The following is an 18,631-nucleotide window of genomic DNA, read 5'->3' as shown; positions in this document are numbered from 1 at the left end:
TATTAAATCACAGAAACAGTTTTGATATAGAGGTCTGTGTGAGTCAGAGAGAGAGAGGGGCCTCTCTAGCTACCTAAACTGAACAAACCCCCTGGGACTGACTGAGAGAGAGCGAGAGAGGGGAGGGGGGGGGAGTCAGATAGAAGGAGAAAGATGGGGAAGAGAGAAAGACAGAGAGAAGGAATGCATGATACTAGAGTTGACCCCTATGCTTTGTGAGGAAAGATCAAGAAAAAGAAAGAGAGAGGAATAGTGATAAGTGAAAGAAAGAGATGAAGGAGCAAATGAGTGTCACTTGACCCCTGACCTTTTTGAGGCCAGATGACACCACCATCTGTGCTGTGGGAGTCTGTAGATTGAAGTGATCGATTCAATGATCCCATCTCTGTCTGTCTTCTAAACCTCCTCATCTCCTCATCCACTGCACTGCTGCTACACTTAATTTGCCTTTATAATCTGTGTGTGTGTGTGTGTGTGTGTGTGTGTGTGTGTGTGTGTGTGTGTGTGTGTGTGTGTGTGTGTGTGTGTGTGTGTGTGTGTGTGTGTGTGTGTGTGTGTGTGTGTGTGTGTGTGTGTGTGTGTGTGTGTGTGTGTGTGTGTGTGTGTGTGTGTGTAGGAACGCTACATTTGTATGTGTTCATCTACAAAACCTTTTTGGGTAAACTCCCTCTTTACCTCTGTAGTCTGGTCTCCTTCACCACCAGCATTTACCATACCCAGTCTGCTAGGTGGGTGCTACTTAAAGTCCCCAGGACATTCACAGTATTAGCCAAGACTGCTTCTCGTCTTGGCCACAAGAGGCATGGAATAGTCTACAATCCATGCTGCATCTAGATTTGTTAGTGCAACCGAATTAATTAAACATTTTGATGGGAGACTCTGTTACAGAGGAGTGTAAATGCTTATTGAGGCAGGATGATGTTGTTGAATTGTATTGTATTGTTGTTTTAGTTCTGTAATGTATTGACTGCTGCTGCCTTCTTGGTCAGGTCTCCTTTGAAAAACAGACTTTGGGTCTCAATGGGCTTTTCCTGGTTACATAAAGGTTAAATAAAAAAATATATATTTATAATTCTCTCTCTCATCTCTCCCCCTCATCCCCCCTCTCCTCCTCTCCCCTCATCTTCTCTACTCTAATGCTGCAATTCTACTTTATGTTCAGATGAGGGCAGTGTAGATACACTTTTCATCAACTTGTGTGATGCCATCCATCCCATCCAACACCACTACGCGTTGAGTTGCTGAAGAACTTCAATGGCTGAATCATTGTGCAGATATTCTTCTCCTTTGTCCTATGGCATTAGTTGTACCCTGGCTGCACCTGAGGCAGTTTGTTGGAGGTGTTTAGGCTACTTTTGAACTGTCTCTGTGTTTAACCTACAGACTACAGTGGGAGAAAGATTCCATACAGTGTATAGAATGTTCTTCAGTATGTGTGTCTGGTTTGATCAAATTTCTATCCCTTTCTGTGCTTTGTGAGTGTGTTTCTGCTAAACGCACGCACGCACACACACACACACACACACACACACACACACACACACACACACACACACACACACACACACACACACACACACACACACACACACACACACACACACACACACACACACACACACACACACACACACACACACACACACACACACACACACACACACACACACACACACACACACACAGGCCGTGTGGAGGTCTCCAGTTGGAATGTGGCTGCTTTCCATTCTGCTGGCTCCCATTCAGTGGTGGCACCTGATGGTAACCAGGTAAAACTTTGGAACCTAGTTGCAGCAGGGACCTTCAGGGTTGCCCTATTACCTAGGGCAAGTGAACTGAGCAGTCAGGCAAGTTGGCCTGCTCTAAAGTTCCCCCACGTGATTTGTTTTACTGAAAATAACAAAACTGTAAGGAGCCTGAAACCATTGTTTAAGTGAAAAACTGACCATTTATGGCAGCTAGGCAAGTTGAACCTGCTCTGGGGTTGTCCCAATAGACGGGATTTTTGTTTTATCTTACTGAAAACAACCAAACTGCAAAGATTTCCAGTATGGATGTTGCAAATGAAGTTGGTTTTTAACCTGCTACACTGGAAAAGTATCTTGTCTTTTAAGTGGGATAACAAGTTTATGAACTTTTAAAACATTATAATTTCCCAGTGTTTCTTCAATAGAGAAATCTGGACACATTTTTTCTTAACACAAATAAATTGACTTAGGCTATAAATACATACAGTAATAAATAGAGCCATGACTACATGGGACTCTCTGCCACCCCAAGCAGTAAAGCCAAATCAATAAATAAAGAAACACATAAAAGAGCACCTTACGGCACAACAGGGACCGTGAAGAGACACAGCTGTTTGTACATATTTTGTATTGCAATTTACACTGTATTATGTATTGTATTTTGTAGGCAGGTGGCCTTGCACGAGCCTTGGCTTGTGGGAGCTGGAAGGGCTCATAGGGCAGGAGCCATCTCCTGCTTCTGAAGCGAGAGGCGGAGACAGGAGATGATGTATATTATGTATTTATTTTTTGTTTTGATTTCTGATTGGACTCCAGGAAGGCAGCGGCTCAACGGGGATTTCAATAAAAACTAAATACATAACCTTACCACTTTGTTTCCCCTGGCCAGATGAGACAGGGCGCATAGAGGTCTACAGTTGATCAGACTGATTCAGCAGGTCAGATCGCTAATGTTTAGGTGTAGGCTGCTACAACATTTCTCTAAAGAGTTTTTGCTTTCCTGTTGGGAGTTCTTTTCCGGTTTGGTAAAATAATACCAGAGGAAAGTGGAGAAGGTGCTCTGCTTTCTATAGACGTGTGCCATGCCTGACCCACGTGACCTGTGATTGCCGTGAATCTGATTGGTCAAGACACACACACACAACCTGCAGCACTCTGATGAGAAAGTGACAAATTATGATGCAAGGCAAGTTAGTCCCTCTTTTCATCGCTTTTGTGTCCCAACAATGTATTAAACCAATTAGAAAGTGCTGGGACAAATGCAGTCTGATGATGTAGCTGTGAGCCAGGCTCAGGATGCTGAGGAAGGGTGTATCATTAAGTAAGAACACAAGGTGAGGTTGCCACATGACGGCCCTGCTCTCACTTTTGTCTGAGCCAGAAGAGAACTGACATTATAGGCAGAAGATGGGGTCTCTCTTTCATTCTCTCCCTCCGTTTTCCCTTTCTCTTTCCCTCACCCTTTCCTCTTTTCCATCTCTCCTCTCCCCATCCATCGTTTCAAATCTCTTCCACCATGTGCATGTCCAGGTGTGTGAGCGTTTGATCGTGCAGTGCATGCGTGTGTCAATCCCTCAGCCCTCCATCACTGATCACAGTGTTTAGGGTCAGGGGTCGTCCCAACCACTCTAAATGAAAACACTATACTGACTGTAGAGCAGATACAGGCTCTGCTGTAGAGGACATTCCTCAGGGATAATGAACACTCCCAAAACGCTCTCACAATGCTCCCACAATGCTCCCACAACTCTTCCCAGGGCCCAGACAGGCAGAATTCTTTCCAGAGCTCCTGTTTCTCCTGGCCTCTCTTGCGGACAGCAGCGCTCTGCTCGCCTCCTAGTCATGGTTACAGTCAGGCATCTGTCTAATCTCAGCATGGGGAATAACATGACCCTCTCTGCTCCATTGGGCTAAAGCTAGGAGGAGGGGTCACTGTTAGTAGGAATGAGTGTGAGGGGGGGACTCTGTAACATAAACTCTGATCAGGTGTTGATTTAAACAACCTGCAGCAGCTGTGGCCCCAGCCTACACACAGACATACAGTTAACTGGGTGGTCAGAGAAAGAAAGAGAGGGAGATAGGGGGAGAGAGAAATACCAAAGTGTGCCAACACAGCAGCAAGATTTGTGGCCTGTTGCCACAAGAAAAGGGCAACCAGTGAAGAATAAACACCATTGTAAATACAACCCATATTTATGATTATTTATTTCCTCTGTTGCACATCGTTACAGCACTGTATGTAGCCATAATATGACATTTGAAATGTCTCCATTCCTTTAGAACTTTTGTGAGAGAGAGTGACAGAGAGAGAGAGTCTAGACAGAGGGAGAGGTGACACAAATAAAGATTAAGAGTGAGAAAGAGACAGATACATTTTGAGGGACAGAGACAGAGAGAGGTTGTGTGTGATTGTGCTGAGTGAGAAAGAGACAGAGACATTTTGAGGGACAGAGACAGAGAGAGGTTGTGTGTGATTGTGTTGAGTGAGAAAGAGACAGAGACATTTTGAGGGACAGAGACAGAGAGAGGTTGTGTGTGATTGTGTTGAGTGAGAAAGAGACAGAGACATTTTGAGGGACAGAGACAGTGAGAGGTTGTGTGTGATTGTGTGCTGATCTGTTCTCTGAGAATGTTGACTATGAATAACATCAGAGGCGGCCATATTGAGCACAATAAAGTCGGCAGCTTTTGTTGTCATTCAAATCTAATCTCTTATCTGCAAGGAGAAGAAGAAGAATATAGTGTATATTAGCTCTGTCTATCACTCTCTCTTTCTCTCTGCATAACAATGTCCCACAACTTTACTAGACACATAACTTTCTCACAGGCTGCATGAGATTCAGTCCTTCTGTAACTCAACAGCTACTTTCTTATCTCTTGCTCTGATTGTTTTTGTCCTGATAGCCTACAATGGTCCCTTTCTCGCTGCTCTCTCCTTAGACAGGTATAATGGTGTCATTCATTCAATAGGACTCAATTTGCTTCTTTAATCGCAGACCAGAAGTCTCTACCTGAATAGTAAACAAACAAAAAGTTGACCAACTGGGGACATTTTGTTAGTCCCCACAAGGTCAAATGCTATTTCTAGGGAGTTAGGGTTAGAATTAGTGTTAGGGTTAGAATTAAGTTTACGGCTAGGAGCTAGGGTTAGTTTTAGGGTTAGGGTTAGGATGTAAGGTTAGGTTTAGGGTTAAGGTTAGGTTTTTGGGTTAAGGTTAGGGCTAGTTTTAGGGTTAGGGTTAGGGAAATATGATTTTGAATGGTACTGACTTATGTGTCCCCACAAGGTCAGTTATACAAGACTGTGTGTGTGTGTGTGTGTGTGTGTGTATTATTAGGTGGTGTGAAGAGTTACACTTTAAGGTTAAGGATGTCATCGTTGAAATCCTCACACATGTCAAGTCTTGTTCTCATAGCAAGGGCTTTACGACCGATACCATCACTCTTCACAGCGGCGAAACTGAGCACACACACACAGCAATATACACACAGCTACACACTTGTCTCACAATTTAACAACCTCTGTTGAGGAAAAATTTGCTGAGCAAAACTTCACCTTACAAAAGGGCTTTAAAGAATTGTGGAATAGTTTAAACAAAGCATATAAACATTTCAGTAAAATCAATCAAACACTGAATAAAACCAATCAAACACTGAATAAAACCAATCAAACATTGAATAAAACCAAACACTGAAAAGTCAATAAAGCTTTAGAATTCCACAAGGTTTTTTAAAGCCTGTCATGAAGCACGCCACAGAGAGAATCAAGGTAATTCCTCTCGCAAAGCAAAAAAAAGAGACAAAAGGGAACATCGATTCACACAGCAGCACAGTTATTCATCTCTGCATTAATATTGTGCCTCACACGTGCGCATGCACGCACCCACACACACAAACACACACACACACTCCCCCTGTAAACTGCCGCTCATATATTTCATTGCCAGTACAGTCATCATTCATTGTCATTCATTACCAACTGTCTAAGCTGTCAGTCACTATCACTCACCCGTCAATCACATCAGTTCCAAGCAGACATATGTGGGCATACAAAGTATCATGAATACCGAGTAGAATATCCCACTCCTCCATGATCTCTTTCACTGTGACTATATCCTTGAGTGACTGCAATGTTTGCCTAATCCACGCCACCGACAGAATATGTAATTTAACAGGATCTCTGCGCAGTGCAATATGATAATGTATGCAGGTGTATGAGACATTTACGAAGTGCATGATACGGGTAATGTCCAATGGATGTATTATCTTGAGTTTGTAATGTAGAGTGTCTATTTTGCATAAGACAATGTGTCTAAGAAACCTTTACCCTTGGGGACATTATATACTAAATACAAATATAAACACAACATGCAACAATTTCAAAGATTTTACTGAGTTACAGTTCATAAAGGGAAATCAGCCAATTGAAATAAAATCTTTAGGTTAGTTCCTATTCAATGGATTTCACGTGACTGGGCAGGGGTGCAGCCATGGGTGGGCCTTGGAGGGCATCCATGGAGGGGATAGGCCAACCCACTTGGCAGCCAGGCCCACCCACTGGGGATCTGGGCCCAGCCAAACAGAATGATTATTTACCCCCAAAAGAGCTTTATTACAGACAGAAACGTGGTCTGCGGTTGTGAGGCTGGTTGGATGTACTGCCAAATTCTCTAAAACTTTGGAGGCAGCTTATAGTAGAGAAATTAACATGACATTTTCTGGCAATAACTCTGGTGCACATTCCTGCAGTCAGCATGCCAATTGCACACTCCCTCCCATGGGGCGGCAGGTAGCCTAGTGGTTAGAGCGTTGGGCCAGTAACCGAAAAGTTGCTGTATCAAATCCCAAGCTGACAAGGTAAAAATCTGTTATTCTTCCCCTGAGCAAGGCAGTTAACCCACTGTTCCCCGGGCCCTGAGCAAGACAGTTAACCCACTGTTCCCCGGGCACAGTGGATGTCAATTAAGTCATCCCCCGCACCTCTCTGATTCAGAGTGGTTGGGTTAAATGCAGAAGACACATTTCAGTTGAATAAATTCAGTTGTTCAACTTTCCTTGTGTTGTGTAGTTTTATAGTGGCCTTTTATTGTCCCCAGCACAAGGTTCACCTGTGTAATGATCATGCTGTTTAATTAGCTTCTTGATATGCCACACCTGTCAAGTGGATGGATTATCTTGGCAAAGGAGAAATGCTCACTAAAAGGAATATGCACAAACTTTGAGAGAAATACGTTTTTTGTGAGTATGGAAAATGTATGGGATTTTTTATTTCAGCTCATGAAACATGGGACCAACACTTTACATGTTGCGTTCATTTTTTTGTTCAGTATTGTTTATCTTTATCTGCCAATGTGATATCAGCTCGGCTGACTTCTAACACATACACACACCAGTGATGTCAGTCCCAGGGGTGTGTTTGGGGGTCCCAGGAAGGTCCTGAGAGCAGGAAGTGACCTCATCCCTGATTGTGACCCCTAACACACTCCCCCAGCACCACGGCATGGTTCTGTTTCCTGTTGATAGAGACCAAAGAGCAGAGCTGCTGGAATATCTTTATGTATTTATACAGCAACACAATACACACACACTCTGTTTAGTGTTAATCACCCGTGACTGACTGAGTACCTCTTTGGTGTGAGCGTATATAAGGGAGAATCCATGCATGATTGCACACGTGCACAGTCGCTAACATACACACAGCAAACTACCAAGTCCCCACTGTTGCTCCGATGATCGCACTGGGAATGAGTTACAATAGCACCCTTGTTAGCCAAGCCAGTGTAGACAGAACAGAACAGTATATCAACCTAGCCCCCAGCGTGTTTGCAGCAGCAGTATATCTGCCTAGCTTCAGTGTGTTAACTATCCCATCACAATGAACCCAGTGAGGACTGAGGAGGGACAGCTAAGGTGTCAGCAGCTCTCACTAGTATGATCTGGCTCAGCTACAGGCTGCCGGCGTATAAATCTAACGTACAGTACTATAAACCCACACAGAGGAATTGTGTGTGCGCGTGCGTGTGCGTGTGCGTGTGTGTGTGCGTGTGTGTGTGTGTGTGTGTGTGTGTGTGTGTGTGTGTGTGTGTGTGTGTGTGTGTGTGTGTGTGTGTGTGTGTGTGTGTGTGTGTGTGTGTGTGTGTGTGTGTGTGTGTGTGTGTGTGTCTTGTCTGCTCTGGAGTGCTCTAGGGTGTTGTATATCCAGCACTGGTCTCCTTAACCACTCTCTGAGGGACCTAGTGAACACAATACTTGTCTGTCTGTTAGCTATGGGGCCTGTCGGGCCCCTCTGAGTGAACACTGCTCCTGTTTGTGTAAGTTAATGCGCTCTGCTGAATTCATGTTAAACCACTCTAAGAATCACATACTGTAGCACTGTAGTCCCCAGGCCTACCGCTCTCACTACACTACCACCAAGGGAATATCACTACAACCCTTCAATCATTACTCAACAGAGAGGGGGGAAGAGAGGCAGAAATGGAGTGAGGGAGAGAGAGATGGATTTGGTCAAATAATGTGGTCCAAGGAAAGACTATGATTATATTAGAGAGGTAGAAGGACATTTTTCTTCACCAATGTTGTCTAGCAAAGGAGTTTGATTCCAAATGTGGTTTACATAGATGCTGGTTATCCTATACATCCGCAGTTTGATCTAACTGCAGGGCTTCTGTCTCTACTGCCTCTACCAGTTGCTAAACTCTGGGTCTTTGTACACACTGAAACTCAAAATAGACTCGAAATCTAATTGTAACTCATTTGTATTGTACACATACAATGAGTGTACAAAACATTATGAACACCTGCTCTTTCCATGACATAGACTAACCAGGTGAATCTAGGTGAAGGCCTTATTGATGTCACTTGTTAAATCTACTTCAATCAGTGTAGATGAAGGGGAGGAGACAGATTAAAGAAGGATTTCTAAGCCTTGAGACAGTTGAGCCGTGGTTTGTGTAGGTGTTCCATTCAGAGGGTGAATGGGCAAGACAAAAATATGTAAGTGCCTTTGAACGAGGTATGGTAGTAGGTGCCAGGCGCACCGGTTTGTGTGAAGAACTGCAATGCTGCTGGGTTTTTCACGCTTAATAGTTGTCCGTGTGTATCAAGAATGGTCCATCACCCAGAGGACATCCAGCCAACTTGACACAACTGTGGGAAGCATTGGAGTCAACAAGCGTTCCTTGAGGGGCGTATAGCGGTCTAAGACACTGCATTGAGTCCCATAGGGTGGCGCACAATTGGCCCAGCGTCGTCCGGGTTAGGGGGGGGTTTGGCCATGGTAGGCCGTCATTGTAAATAAGATTTTGTTCCTAACTGACTTGCCTAGTTAAATAAAGGTTAAATTAAACAAATAAAAAAACATGGGCCAGCATCCCTGTGGAACGCTTTCAACAGCTTGTAGAGTTCATGCACCGACAAATTGAGGCTGTTCAGAGGGCAAAGGGGGGAGAGGGGATCCAACGTAATATTAGGAAGGTGTTCTTAATGTTTTGTACACTCAGTGTATGTACAGTATGAATGGATATCTAGCGTGTGTGTGTGTGTGTCAAATCAAATCAAATTTTATTTGTCACCTATAGAGCTGACTCCTATTGATTCTCTGACATGCCTAGAGCTCTACTGTTATAGGTTGTCAAAGATTATAGGTTGTCAAAGATGTTTCATTTGTCATTTTTATTTAACTAGGCAAGTCAGTTAAGAACAAATTCTTATTTTCAATGACGGCCTAGGAACAGTGGGTTAACGGCCTTGTTCAGGGGCAGAACAACAGATTTTTACCTTGTCAGCCCGGGGATTCAATCTTGCAACACATGCGTTACTAGTTCTGCACTCTAACCACTAGGCTACCTGCCGCTCCAATATGTATTTGTTGTCAATGGTTTAGTAGTAGTGTTCACAACTAGTGGCAGTTGTGAACACAGTCAAAAGTTGGAAGAGTTGCAGAGTTAATTGAAAATAATATGATTGTTGATTGGATGCTTATTTCATTAATTAGGCTATTTTCTATCTATTGGAATCTCATGGACAATATGTAAATAGATATAGTAAATTAATACTCTATGTGACTAAATGTTTATTCAAGTATAAATGATCAAAATTACATAGATTGCCATAGATTTTCTGTTAACTACCAACCTACACCAGCCAAATCCGGACAACAATGGGCCAATTGTGCGCCGCCCCATGGGACTCCCAATCACGGCCGGTTGTGATACAGCCTGGATATGAACCCGGGTGTCTGTAGTAACGCCTCAAGCACTGAGATGCAGTGCCTTAGACTGCTGCACCACTCGGGAGCCAGATAACCCTAACATGTGGACTGGATTAGACTGGACTGGGCTGTGACTTTAGACTTGGTTCTAGAGTCATTTGGAGTGGACTGGGATTGTGAAGTTACTGTAGCATAGGAATGGAAGGGGGTTTGAGAGACTAAATCATATTATAGTGTCATATGTTGAGGTTTAAAGATAATGTCAGTCTGTGAAAAGACAGGCTGGAAGAGAAAATGAGAATAGTGAATGAGAAATAGAGAGGAAGAGAGAGATAGAGGAAGGAGAGACAGAAAGACAGATGTGAAGCCATGGAAATCAAAAGGCTTCCTGTTGCACTTCCACCCCATTCCAACCCACTGCTGATCCCTGGCAGGTTTTCACCACAGCCCAAACTTTTCTTCTGATATTCTCTCTCAACTCAATGTCATACCAGCCCTCTACACACACACACACACACACACACACACACACACACACACACACACACACACACACACACACACACACACACACACACACACACACACACACACACACACACACACACACACACACACACACACACACACACACACACACACACACACACACAAACACACACACACACACACACACACACACACACACACGGGAGGGAGGGGAGGGAGGGAGTAGAGGCACTGTAAGAGTATCTATCAGGGTAGTTAGTAGGCTTCTGCCTTAGTGGCTGACTTAATGACTGAGTGAGAGAATGACAGAGGAGGAGTGGACTCTCTCTCCTTCCCTCTCTCTCTCTGCAGAATTCTTCCAGTCCCTCCTGGCAGGCGATTGGAACGGGAACAGCTTTTCTGTGATTCAGGATACACACACAAAGCATTCTGGACACTGTCAGCTGATGCTCTGGAAGGGAGCAGATTTTGGGGAAATATGTGGACAGTTTAATGAGTGAAGTTGGAGTGTTTTTGTGAAGTTGGGGGTAGAGGTACACTGAGTGAGTGAAATTAAAGTGATCTTGGGACAGTGGGATAGTTGGACTGGCTTTTTCCTGACTGTTTGGAAGGACTATGGCAGGGGCAGGCATTACCAGGAAGGGTTCTGGTAGACCCTCGTACTACTACAGGTTTCTGGGACGCACTCGTCTCCAACGGCAACGCAGCAGGTCCCGCAGCCGCAGCAGACCAGCAGCCAGCAGGGGTAAAACAGACCAATATGATCTCTCTCTCCCCCCCTCTCTCTCTCTTTCTCTCCCCCCCCTCTCTCTCTCTAGCTCTCTTTCTCGCTCTCTCTCTCTCTCTCTCTCTCTCTCTCTCTCTCTCTCTCTCTCTCTCTCTCTCTCTCTCTCTCTCTCTCTTCTCGCGCTCTCTCCCCCCTCGCGCTCTCTCTCTCTTTCTCTCCCCCCTCGCTCTCTCTCTCTAGCTCTCTTTCTCTCTCTCTCTCTCTCTCTCTCTCTCTCTCTCTCTCTCTCTCTCTCTCTCTCTCTCTCTCTCTCTCTCTGTCTCTGTCTCTGTCTCTTCTCTCTCTCTCTCTCTCTCTCTCTCTTCTCTCTCTCTCTCTCTCTTCGTCTCTGTCTCTGTCTCTGTCTCTTCTCTCTCTTCTCTCTCTAGCTCTCTTTCTCTCTTTCTCTCTCTCTCTCTCTCTCTCTCTCTCTCTCTCTCTCTCTCTCTAAATTCAAATTCAAATTCAAGCTGCTTTATTGGCATGAAAAACATTGTGTCAATATTGCCAAAGCAACAATGTATACAATATACATTGTAATACAATTAAAACAATGACAAATAATAATATAGAATGGCAGTAAATAATAATACAAAATTAAATATAAAAAATAGTAACAATAAAATGGTAACAGTCAATAGTCGAATGTAATGTATGGTGTAATGCACCACTACCACCACCACTATCATTAAACTGCTATCATTACCATTACCACCCATACCATTACTATTTGGAATGATAAACAACAATAATAATACTAATAACAATAACAGTAATAACAATAACAGTCATAATAAGTAAGTTACTGCTTACTATGCAGATGTTATTATTCAGTGTCCCTCAGGCTATGGCAGGCAAATACATATTTGGCTGCAAGAGGAGCCATTGCTCCTTCGCCCATGAGTATTTTTAGTTTTTCCTCTGGGTTTAATAAGTTAAAATTTGGAATAAATGTAGTCATTTCTGTGAATAATGAATCTCTTGGTGAGGAATATTTATCACAGTAAAGGAGAAAGTGCATCTCTGTTTCTACCTCCCCTGTCGTGCAGTGACCACATACACGCTCCTCTTTGGGTAGCCATGTCTTTTTATGTCTGCCGGTTTCTATTGCCAATCGGTGGTCACTCAGCCTGTACTTGGTAAGGATCTGTCTCTGCTTCGAATCTCTGACAGAGTAGAGATATTCAGCCAATTCATATTCTCTGTTTAGGGTCAGATAGCAATTTAGTCGGCTTTGGGATTTTGTTTTGTTTTTCCAATGTTGTAAATATGAGTCCTTTGATTGGTTCATGATTTTGTTTATTGGAATTCTTTCTTTTGAAGCAGTGCCGGTGTCAGCTTGGTTGGTTAGGTCCAACACCAGCTGACTGAGAGGGCTCGTTTCTGGGCTCAGTTCTTGGGTTTGAAGTGCTTTAAATTGCAGACTCGAATTTGGACTTGAATTTAGATGTAGCCAAAATTTTAATGATCTTTTCTGTATTTTCATTATTACTGGAAAGCGGCCCAATTCTGCCCTACATGCATTAGTTGGTGTATTTCTCTGGACTTGTAGGATTTTCCGACAGAATTCTGCATGTAGGGTTTCAATTGGATGTTTGTCCCACATTTTAAAGTCCAGTTTATTGAGTGGCCCCCAAACCTCACTTCCGTAAAGAGCTATTGGTAGGATTACACTGTCAAATATTTTGGTCCAAATTCTAATTGGGATGTTGATTTTGAATAATTTCATTTTTATTGCATACAATGCTCTGCGGGCTTTTTCTTTGAGTGCATTCACTGCCATATTAAAGTTTCCCGATGCAGATATGGTCAGACCAAGGTAGGTGTAATTTTTTGTGTGTTCAATTATGGTGTTGTTCAGGGTGAATTTATATTTGTGTTTCTGACATCTGTTTTGTTTTTGGAAAATCATGATTTTAGTTTTTGGGAAATTTACTGCCAGGGCCCAATTATGGCAATATTGCTCTAGAATATTAATGTTCTGTTGAAGACCTTCTTTGGTTGGTGATAGAAGTACCAAGTCATCAGCATATAGCAGGTATTTCACCTCTGTGTCAAATAGTGTGAGTCCTGGGGCTGGAGAATGGTCCAACATGTCTGCTAATTCATTGATATAAATGTTGAAAAGATTTGGACTCAAACTACAGCCTTGTCTCACACCTCGACATTGTGAAAAGAATTCTGTTCTTTGGTTTTTGATTTTTATTGCACACTTATTTTCTGTGTACATACATTTTATTAAGTCATACACCTTACCACCAAGCCCACTTTGTAGAATTTTGTAGAATAGCCCTTCGTGCCAAATAGAATCAAATGCTTTTTTAAAGTCAATAAAGCAAGCAAAGATTTTGCCCTCTTTTTTTTGGTGGACGTGTTTATTAATTAGTGTGTGTAAGGTGTATATATGGTCAGTAGTGCGATGGTTAGGGAGAAAGCCAATTTGACATTTAGTTATTACATTTTTTTCTTGAAGAAAGGTTTGGATTCTTGAATTCAAAATGCTACAGAAAACCTTTCCCAAGTTACTGTTTACACAAATTCCCCTGTAATTATTGGGGTCTGATTTGTCTCCACTTTTGTGGATAGGGGAGATGAGCCCCTGGTTCCAGACATCAGGGAAGCAGCCAGAAGTTAAAACCATGTTGAACAATTTAAGCACAGCATTTTGCAACTCAGGTGTGCTGTTTTTCAGCATTTCATTTCTGATGTTGTCTAGACCACAAGCCTTCTTTGATTTAATAGATTTGAGCTTTTCATTTAGTTCTTGTTGGGTTATTGGGTAATCTAATGGATTTTGGTTATTTTTAATGACTGATTCAAGGATTTTCAATTTTTCTTTAATTTCTAATTGGTTCTGTTTTAAGTCTTTTTGTGGGATGTTTTTGTATAGATTATCAAAATAAGTTTTCCAAATTCCTACATCTTGTATGGCTAATTCTTGTGGCTTTGTTGTGCTTAAATTGTTCCACATGTCCCAGAACTGATTTTGGTCAATTGCGTTTTCAATTTCATCAAGTGTCTTGTTGGTATAATTCAGTTTCTTGCGTTTCAGTGTATGTTTATACTGTTTCAGAGTTTCAAAGTATTCATATCGTAGCTCTGGGTTGTTTTGCTGCTTATGTTTTTTGTTTGACATTTGTCTTAGGTGTTTTCTAATTGTTTTACATTCATTATCAAACCATTTGTCAGAAACATTTTGTTTTTTGTTTCTGATGTTGCATTTCTTTGGTTTTCTCAAATTTGCTTTCGATGCTGCTTTTTGGAATATGCAGTTGATGTTTAGAGTAGCCGAATTGACACCATCTTTATTGTTTTGGTATTGTGAGTTATTGAAAAACTGTATAGAGTTGCATTCAATTCAATTCAATTCAAGGGGCTTTATTGGCATGGGAAACATGTGTTAACATTGCCAAAGCAAGTGAGGTAGATATTATACAAAAGTGAAATAAACAATACAAATTAACAGTAAACATTACACATACAGAAGTTTCAAAACAATAAAGACATTACAAATGTTATATTATATATATACAGTGTTGTAACAATGTACAAATGGTTAAAGCACACAAGTTAAAATAAATAAGCATAAATATGGGTTGTATTTACAATGGTGTTTGTTCTTCACTGGTTGCCCTTTTCTTGTGGCAACAGGTCACAAATCTTGCTGCTGTGATGGCACACTGTGGAATTTCTCCCAGTAGATATGGGAGTTTATCAACATTGGATTTGTTTTCAAATTCTTTGTGGATCTGTGTAATCTGAGGGAAATATGTCTCTCTAATATGGTCATCTCTAATATGGTCATACATTGGGCAGGAGGTTAGGAAGTGCAGCTCAGTTTCCACCTCATTTTGTGGGCAGTGTGCACATAGCCTGTCTTCTCTTGAGAGCCATGTCTGCCTACGGCGGCCTTTCTCAATAGCAAGGCTATGCTCACTGAGTCTGTACATAGTCAAAGCTTTCCTTAAGTTTGGGTCAGTCACAGTGGTCAGGTATTCTGCCACTGTGTACTCTCTGTTTAGGGCCAAATAGCATTCTAGTTTGCTCTGTTTTTTTGTTAATTCTTTCCAATGTGTCAAGTAATTATCTTTTTGTTTTCTCATGATTTGGTTGGGTCTAATTGTGCTGTTGTCCTGGGGCTCTGTGGGGTGTGTTTGTGTTTGTGAACAGAGCCCTAGGACCAGCTTGCTTAGGGGACTCTTCTCCAGGTTCATCTCTCTGTAGGTGATGGCTTTGTTATGGAAGGTTTGGGAATTGCTTCCTTTTAGGTGGTTGTAGAATTTAACGGCTCTTTTCTGGATTTTGATAATTAGTGGGTATCGGCCTAATTCTGCTCTGCATGCATTATTTGGTGTTCTACGTTGTACACGGAGGATATTTTTGCAGAATTCTGCATGCAGAGTCTCAATTTGGTGTTTGTCCCATTTTGTGAAATCTTGGTTGGTGAGCGGACCCCAGACCTCACAACCATAAAGGGCAATGGGCTCTATGACTGATTCAAGTATTTTTAGCCAGATCCTAATTGGTATGTTGAAATTTATGTTCCTTTTGATGGCATAGAAGGCCCTTCTTGCCTTGTCTCTCAGATCGTTCACAGCTTTGTGGAAGTTACCTGTGGTGCTGATGTTTAGGCCGAGGTATGTATAGTTTTTTGTGTGCTCTAGGGCAACGGTGTCTAGATGGAATTTGTGGTCCTGGTGACTGGACCTTTTTTGGAACACCATTATTTTGGTCTTACTGAGATTTACTGTCAGGGCCCAGGTCTGACAGAATCTGTGCAGAAGATCTAGGTGCTGCTGTAGGCCCTCCTTGGTTGGTGACAGAAGCACCAGATCATCAGCAAACAGTAGACATTTGACTTCGGATTCTAGTAGGGTGAGACCGGGTGCTGCAGACTGTTCTAGTGCCCGCGCCAATTCGTTGATATATATGTTGAAGAGGGTGGGGCTTAAGCTGCATCCCTGTCTCACCCCACGACCCTGTGTGAAGAAATGTGTGTGTTTTTTGCCAATTTTAACCGCACACTTGTTGTTTGTGTACATGGATTTTATAATGTCGTATGTTTTACCCCCAACACCACTTTCCATAAATTTGTATAACAGACCCTCATGCCAAATTGAGTCGAAGGCTTTTTTGAAATCAACAAAGCATGAGAAGACCTTGCCTTTGTTTTGGTTTGTTTGGTTGTCAATTAGGATGTGTAGGGTGAATACATGGTCTGTTGTACGGTAATTTGGTAAAAAGCCAATTTGACATTTGCTCAGTACATTGTTTTCATTGAGGAAATGTACGAGTCTGCTGTTAATGATAATGCAGAGTATTTTCCCAAGGTTACTGTTGACGCATATTCCACGGTAGTTATTGGGGTCAAATTTGTCTCCACTTTTGTGGATTGGGGTGATCAGTCCTTGGTTCCAAATATTGGGGAAGATGCCAGAGCTAAGGACGATGTTAAAGAGTTTTAGTATAGCCAATTGGAATTTGTTGTCTGTATATTTGATCATTTCATTAAGGATACCATCAACACCACAGGCCTTTTTGGGTTGGAGGGTTTTTATTTTGTCCTGTAGCTCATTCAAGGTAATTGGAGAATCCAGTGGGTTCTGGTAGTCTTTAATAGTTGATTCTAGGATTTGTATTTGATCATGTATATGTTTTTGCTCTTTATTCTTTGTTATAGAGCCAAAAAGATTGGAGAAGTGGTTTACCCATACATCTCCATTTTGGATAGATAATTCTTCATGTTGTTGTTTGTTTAGTGTTTTCCAATTTTCCCAGAATTGGTTAGAGTCTATGGAGTCTTCAATTACATTGAGCTGATTTCTGATGTGCTGTTCCTTCTTTCTTTCTCTCTCTCTCTCTCTCTCTCTCTTCTCTCTCTCTCTCTCTTCTCTCTGTCTCTGTCTCTGTCTCTTCTCTCTCTCTCTCTTCTCTCTCTCTTTCTCTCTCTTTCTCTCTCTTTCTCTCTCTCTCTCTTCTCTCTCTCTCTTCTCTCTCTCTCTCTCTCTGTCTCTCTCTCTGTCTGTCTCTCTCTTTCTCTCTCTGTCTCTTTCTCTCTCAAATAAATTAAATTCAATGGGGCTTTATTGGCATGGGAAACATATGTTAACATTGCCAAAGCAAGTGGAATAAACAATCACAAATCAACATTAAACACACAAAGGTTTCAAAAGAGAAAGATGTTTGAAATTTCTCTCACTATCACTCACTATTTAATTCTCTCTTTATGTAAATTAAATATCTGACGACTTATTTTCCATTGAGGTGTAACCCAGACCATTACATTCTCATACGTCACTCTCTCTCTTTCAAACGCAAACACTTGTGACAACTACTTTTTTCAGTGTAGCTAAGCTGTTGACTACAACCAGGGCCTGTTTCTGCTTTTGTTATAAAGTTATACTTTGTTTATAGCTTTTGTAGGGTCTTACACATACACACACACACATCTGTCTGTTGCATCTGTTATGGCAGAAAACAGCAACGCTCTCTGAGTTGTCCTTGAGCTGTTTGCTGTGGGCTGTGTTTGATCAATGAGTTTGTTACGATAATTAAATCCAGAAGGTTTTTCTTTAACAGAGTACACAACCTACAGTCAGTACACAACTGATTTCCCTTCCCCTGTAGCCTGCTGCTCTTCTTGCTATGTGCTGTATTTATAAGTTGTAGCCAGTTGAGGATGTCAGTTGAGGAAGTGTGTTTATAGTTTGTTCAAGTCGCAGTACATCTGTTAGTGGATACAGATACAAGACAGTTGGGACAGTTAGTGTTCAAAAAGACAGACAGGTGACATTTAGAAAAAAGACAGGTGGTCGACAGCGACAGACAGAATATGCTCCAGCTGAGCTAATGTTACCAGACTACAGTTGGGATAGTTCCAGGTTCCAATCTCTTATTGTAACCAGACTACAGTTGGGATAGTTCCAGGTTCCAATCTCTTATTGTAACCAGACTACAGTTGGGATAGTTCCAGGTTCCAATCTATTATTGTAACCAGACTACAGTTGGGATAGTTCCAGGTTCCAATCTATTATTGTAACCAGAATACAGTTGGGATAGTTCCAGGCTCCAATCTCTTATTGTAACCAGAATACAGTAGGGATAGTTCCAGGTTCCAATCTCTTATTGTAACCAGAATACAGTTGGGATAGTTCCAGGTTCCAATCTCTTATTGTAACCAGACTACAGTTGGGATAGTTCCAGGTTCCAATCTCTTATTGTAACCAGACTACAGTTGGGATAGTTCCAGGTTCCAATCTCTTATTGTAACCAGACTACAGTTGGGATAGTTCCAGGTTCCAATCTCTTATTGTAATCAGACTACAGTTGGGATAGTTCCAGGTTCCAATCTCTTATTGTAACCAGACTACAGTTGGGATAGTTCCAGGTTCCAATCTCTTATTGTAACCAGACTACAGT

The 18,631-nt window shown here is 42.0% G+C and overlaps 1 protein-coding gene across 3 annotated transcripts in view; it reads left to right on the top strand.

The window, feature by feature from the left end:
* Positions 1-18,631, top strand: part of LOC139544181 (disabled homolog 2-interacting protein-like) — a 267,245-nt gene that overhangs the window by 33,675 nt on the left and 214,939 nt on the right. The window contains exon 1 of one of the 3 annotated variants that reach the window (XM_071350997.1): positions 10,810-11,191. The exons of the other annotated variants lie outside the window; for them this stretch is intronic. Coding sequence (XP_071207098.1) covers positions 11,062-11,191 — 130 coding nt within the window. The 5' untranslated portion in view covers positions 10,810-11,061. Of the gene's footprint in view, positions 1-10,809; positions 11,192-18,631 lie in introns of those variants that run through there. 3 annotated transcript variants of the gene reach the window in all.

This window comes from Salvelinus alpinus, chromosome 18 (assembly GCF_045679555.1).
Source record: "Salvelinus alpinus chromosome 18, SLU_Salpinus.1, whole genome shotgun sequence".
In the NCBI taxonomy this organism is placed as follows: domain Eukaryota; kingdom Metazoa; phylum Chordata; class Actinopteri; order Salmoniformes; family Salmonidae; genus Salvelinus; species Salvelinus alpinus.
This window is presented reverse-complemented; position numbering and strand designations above follow the sequence as displayed.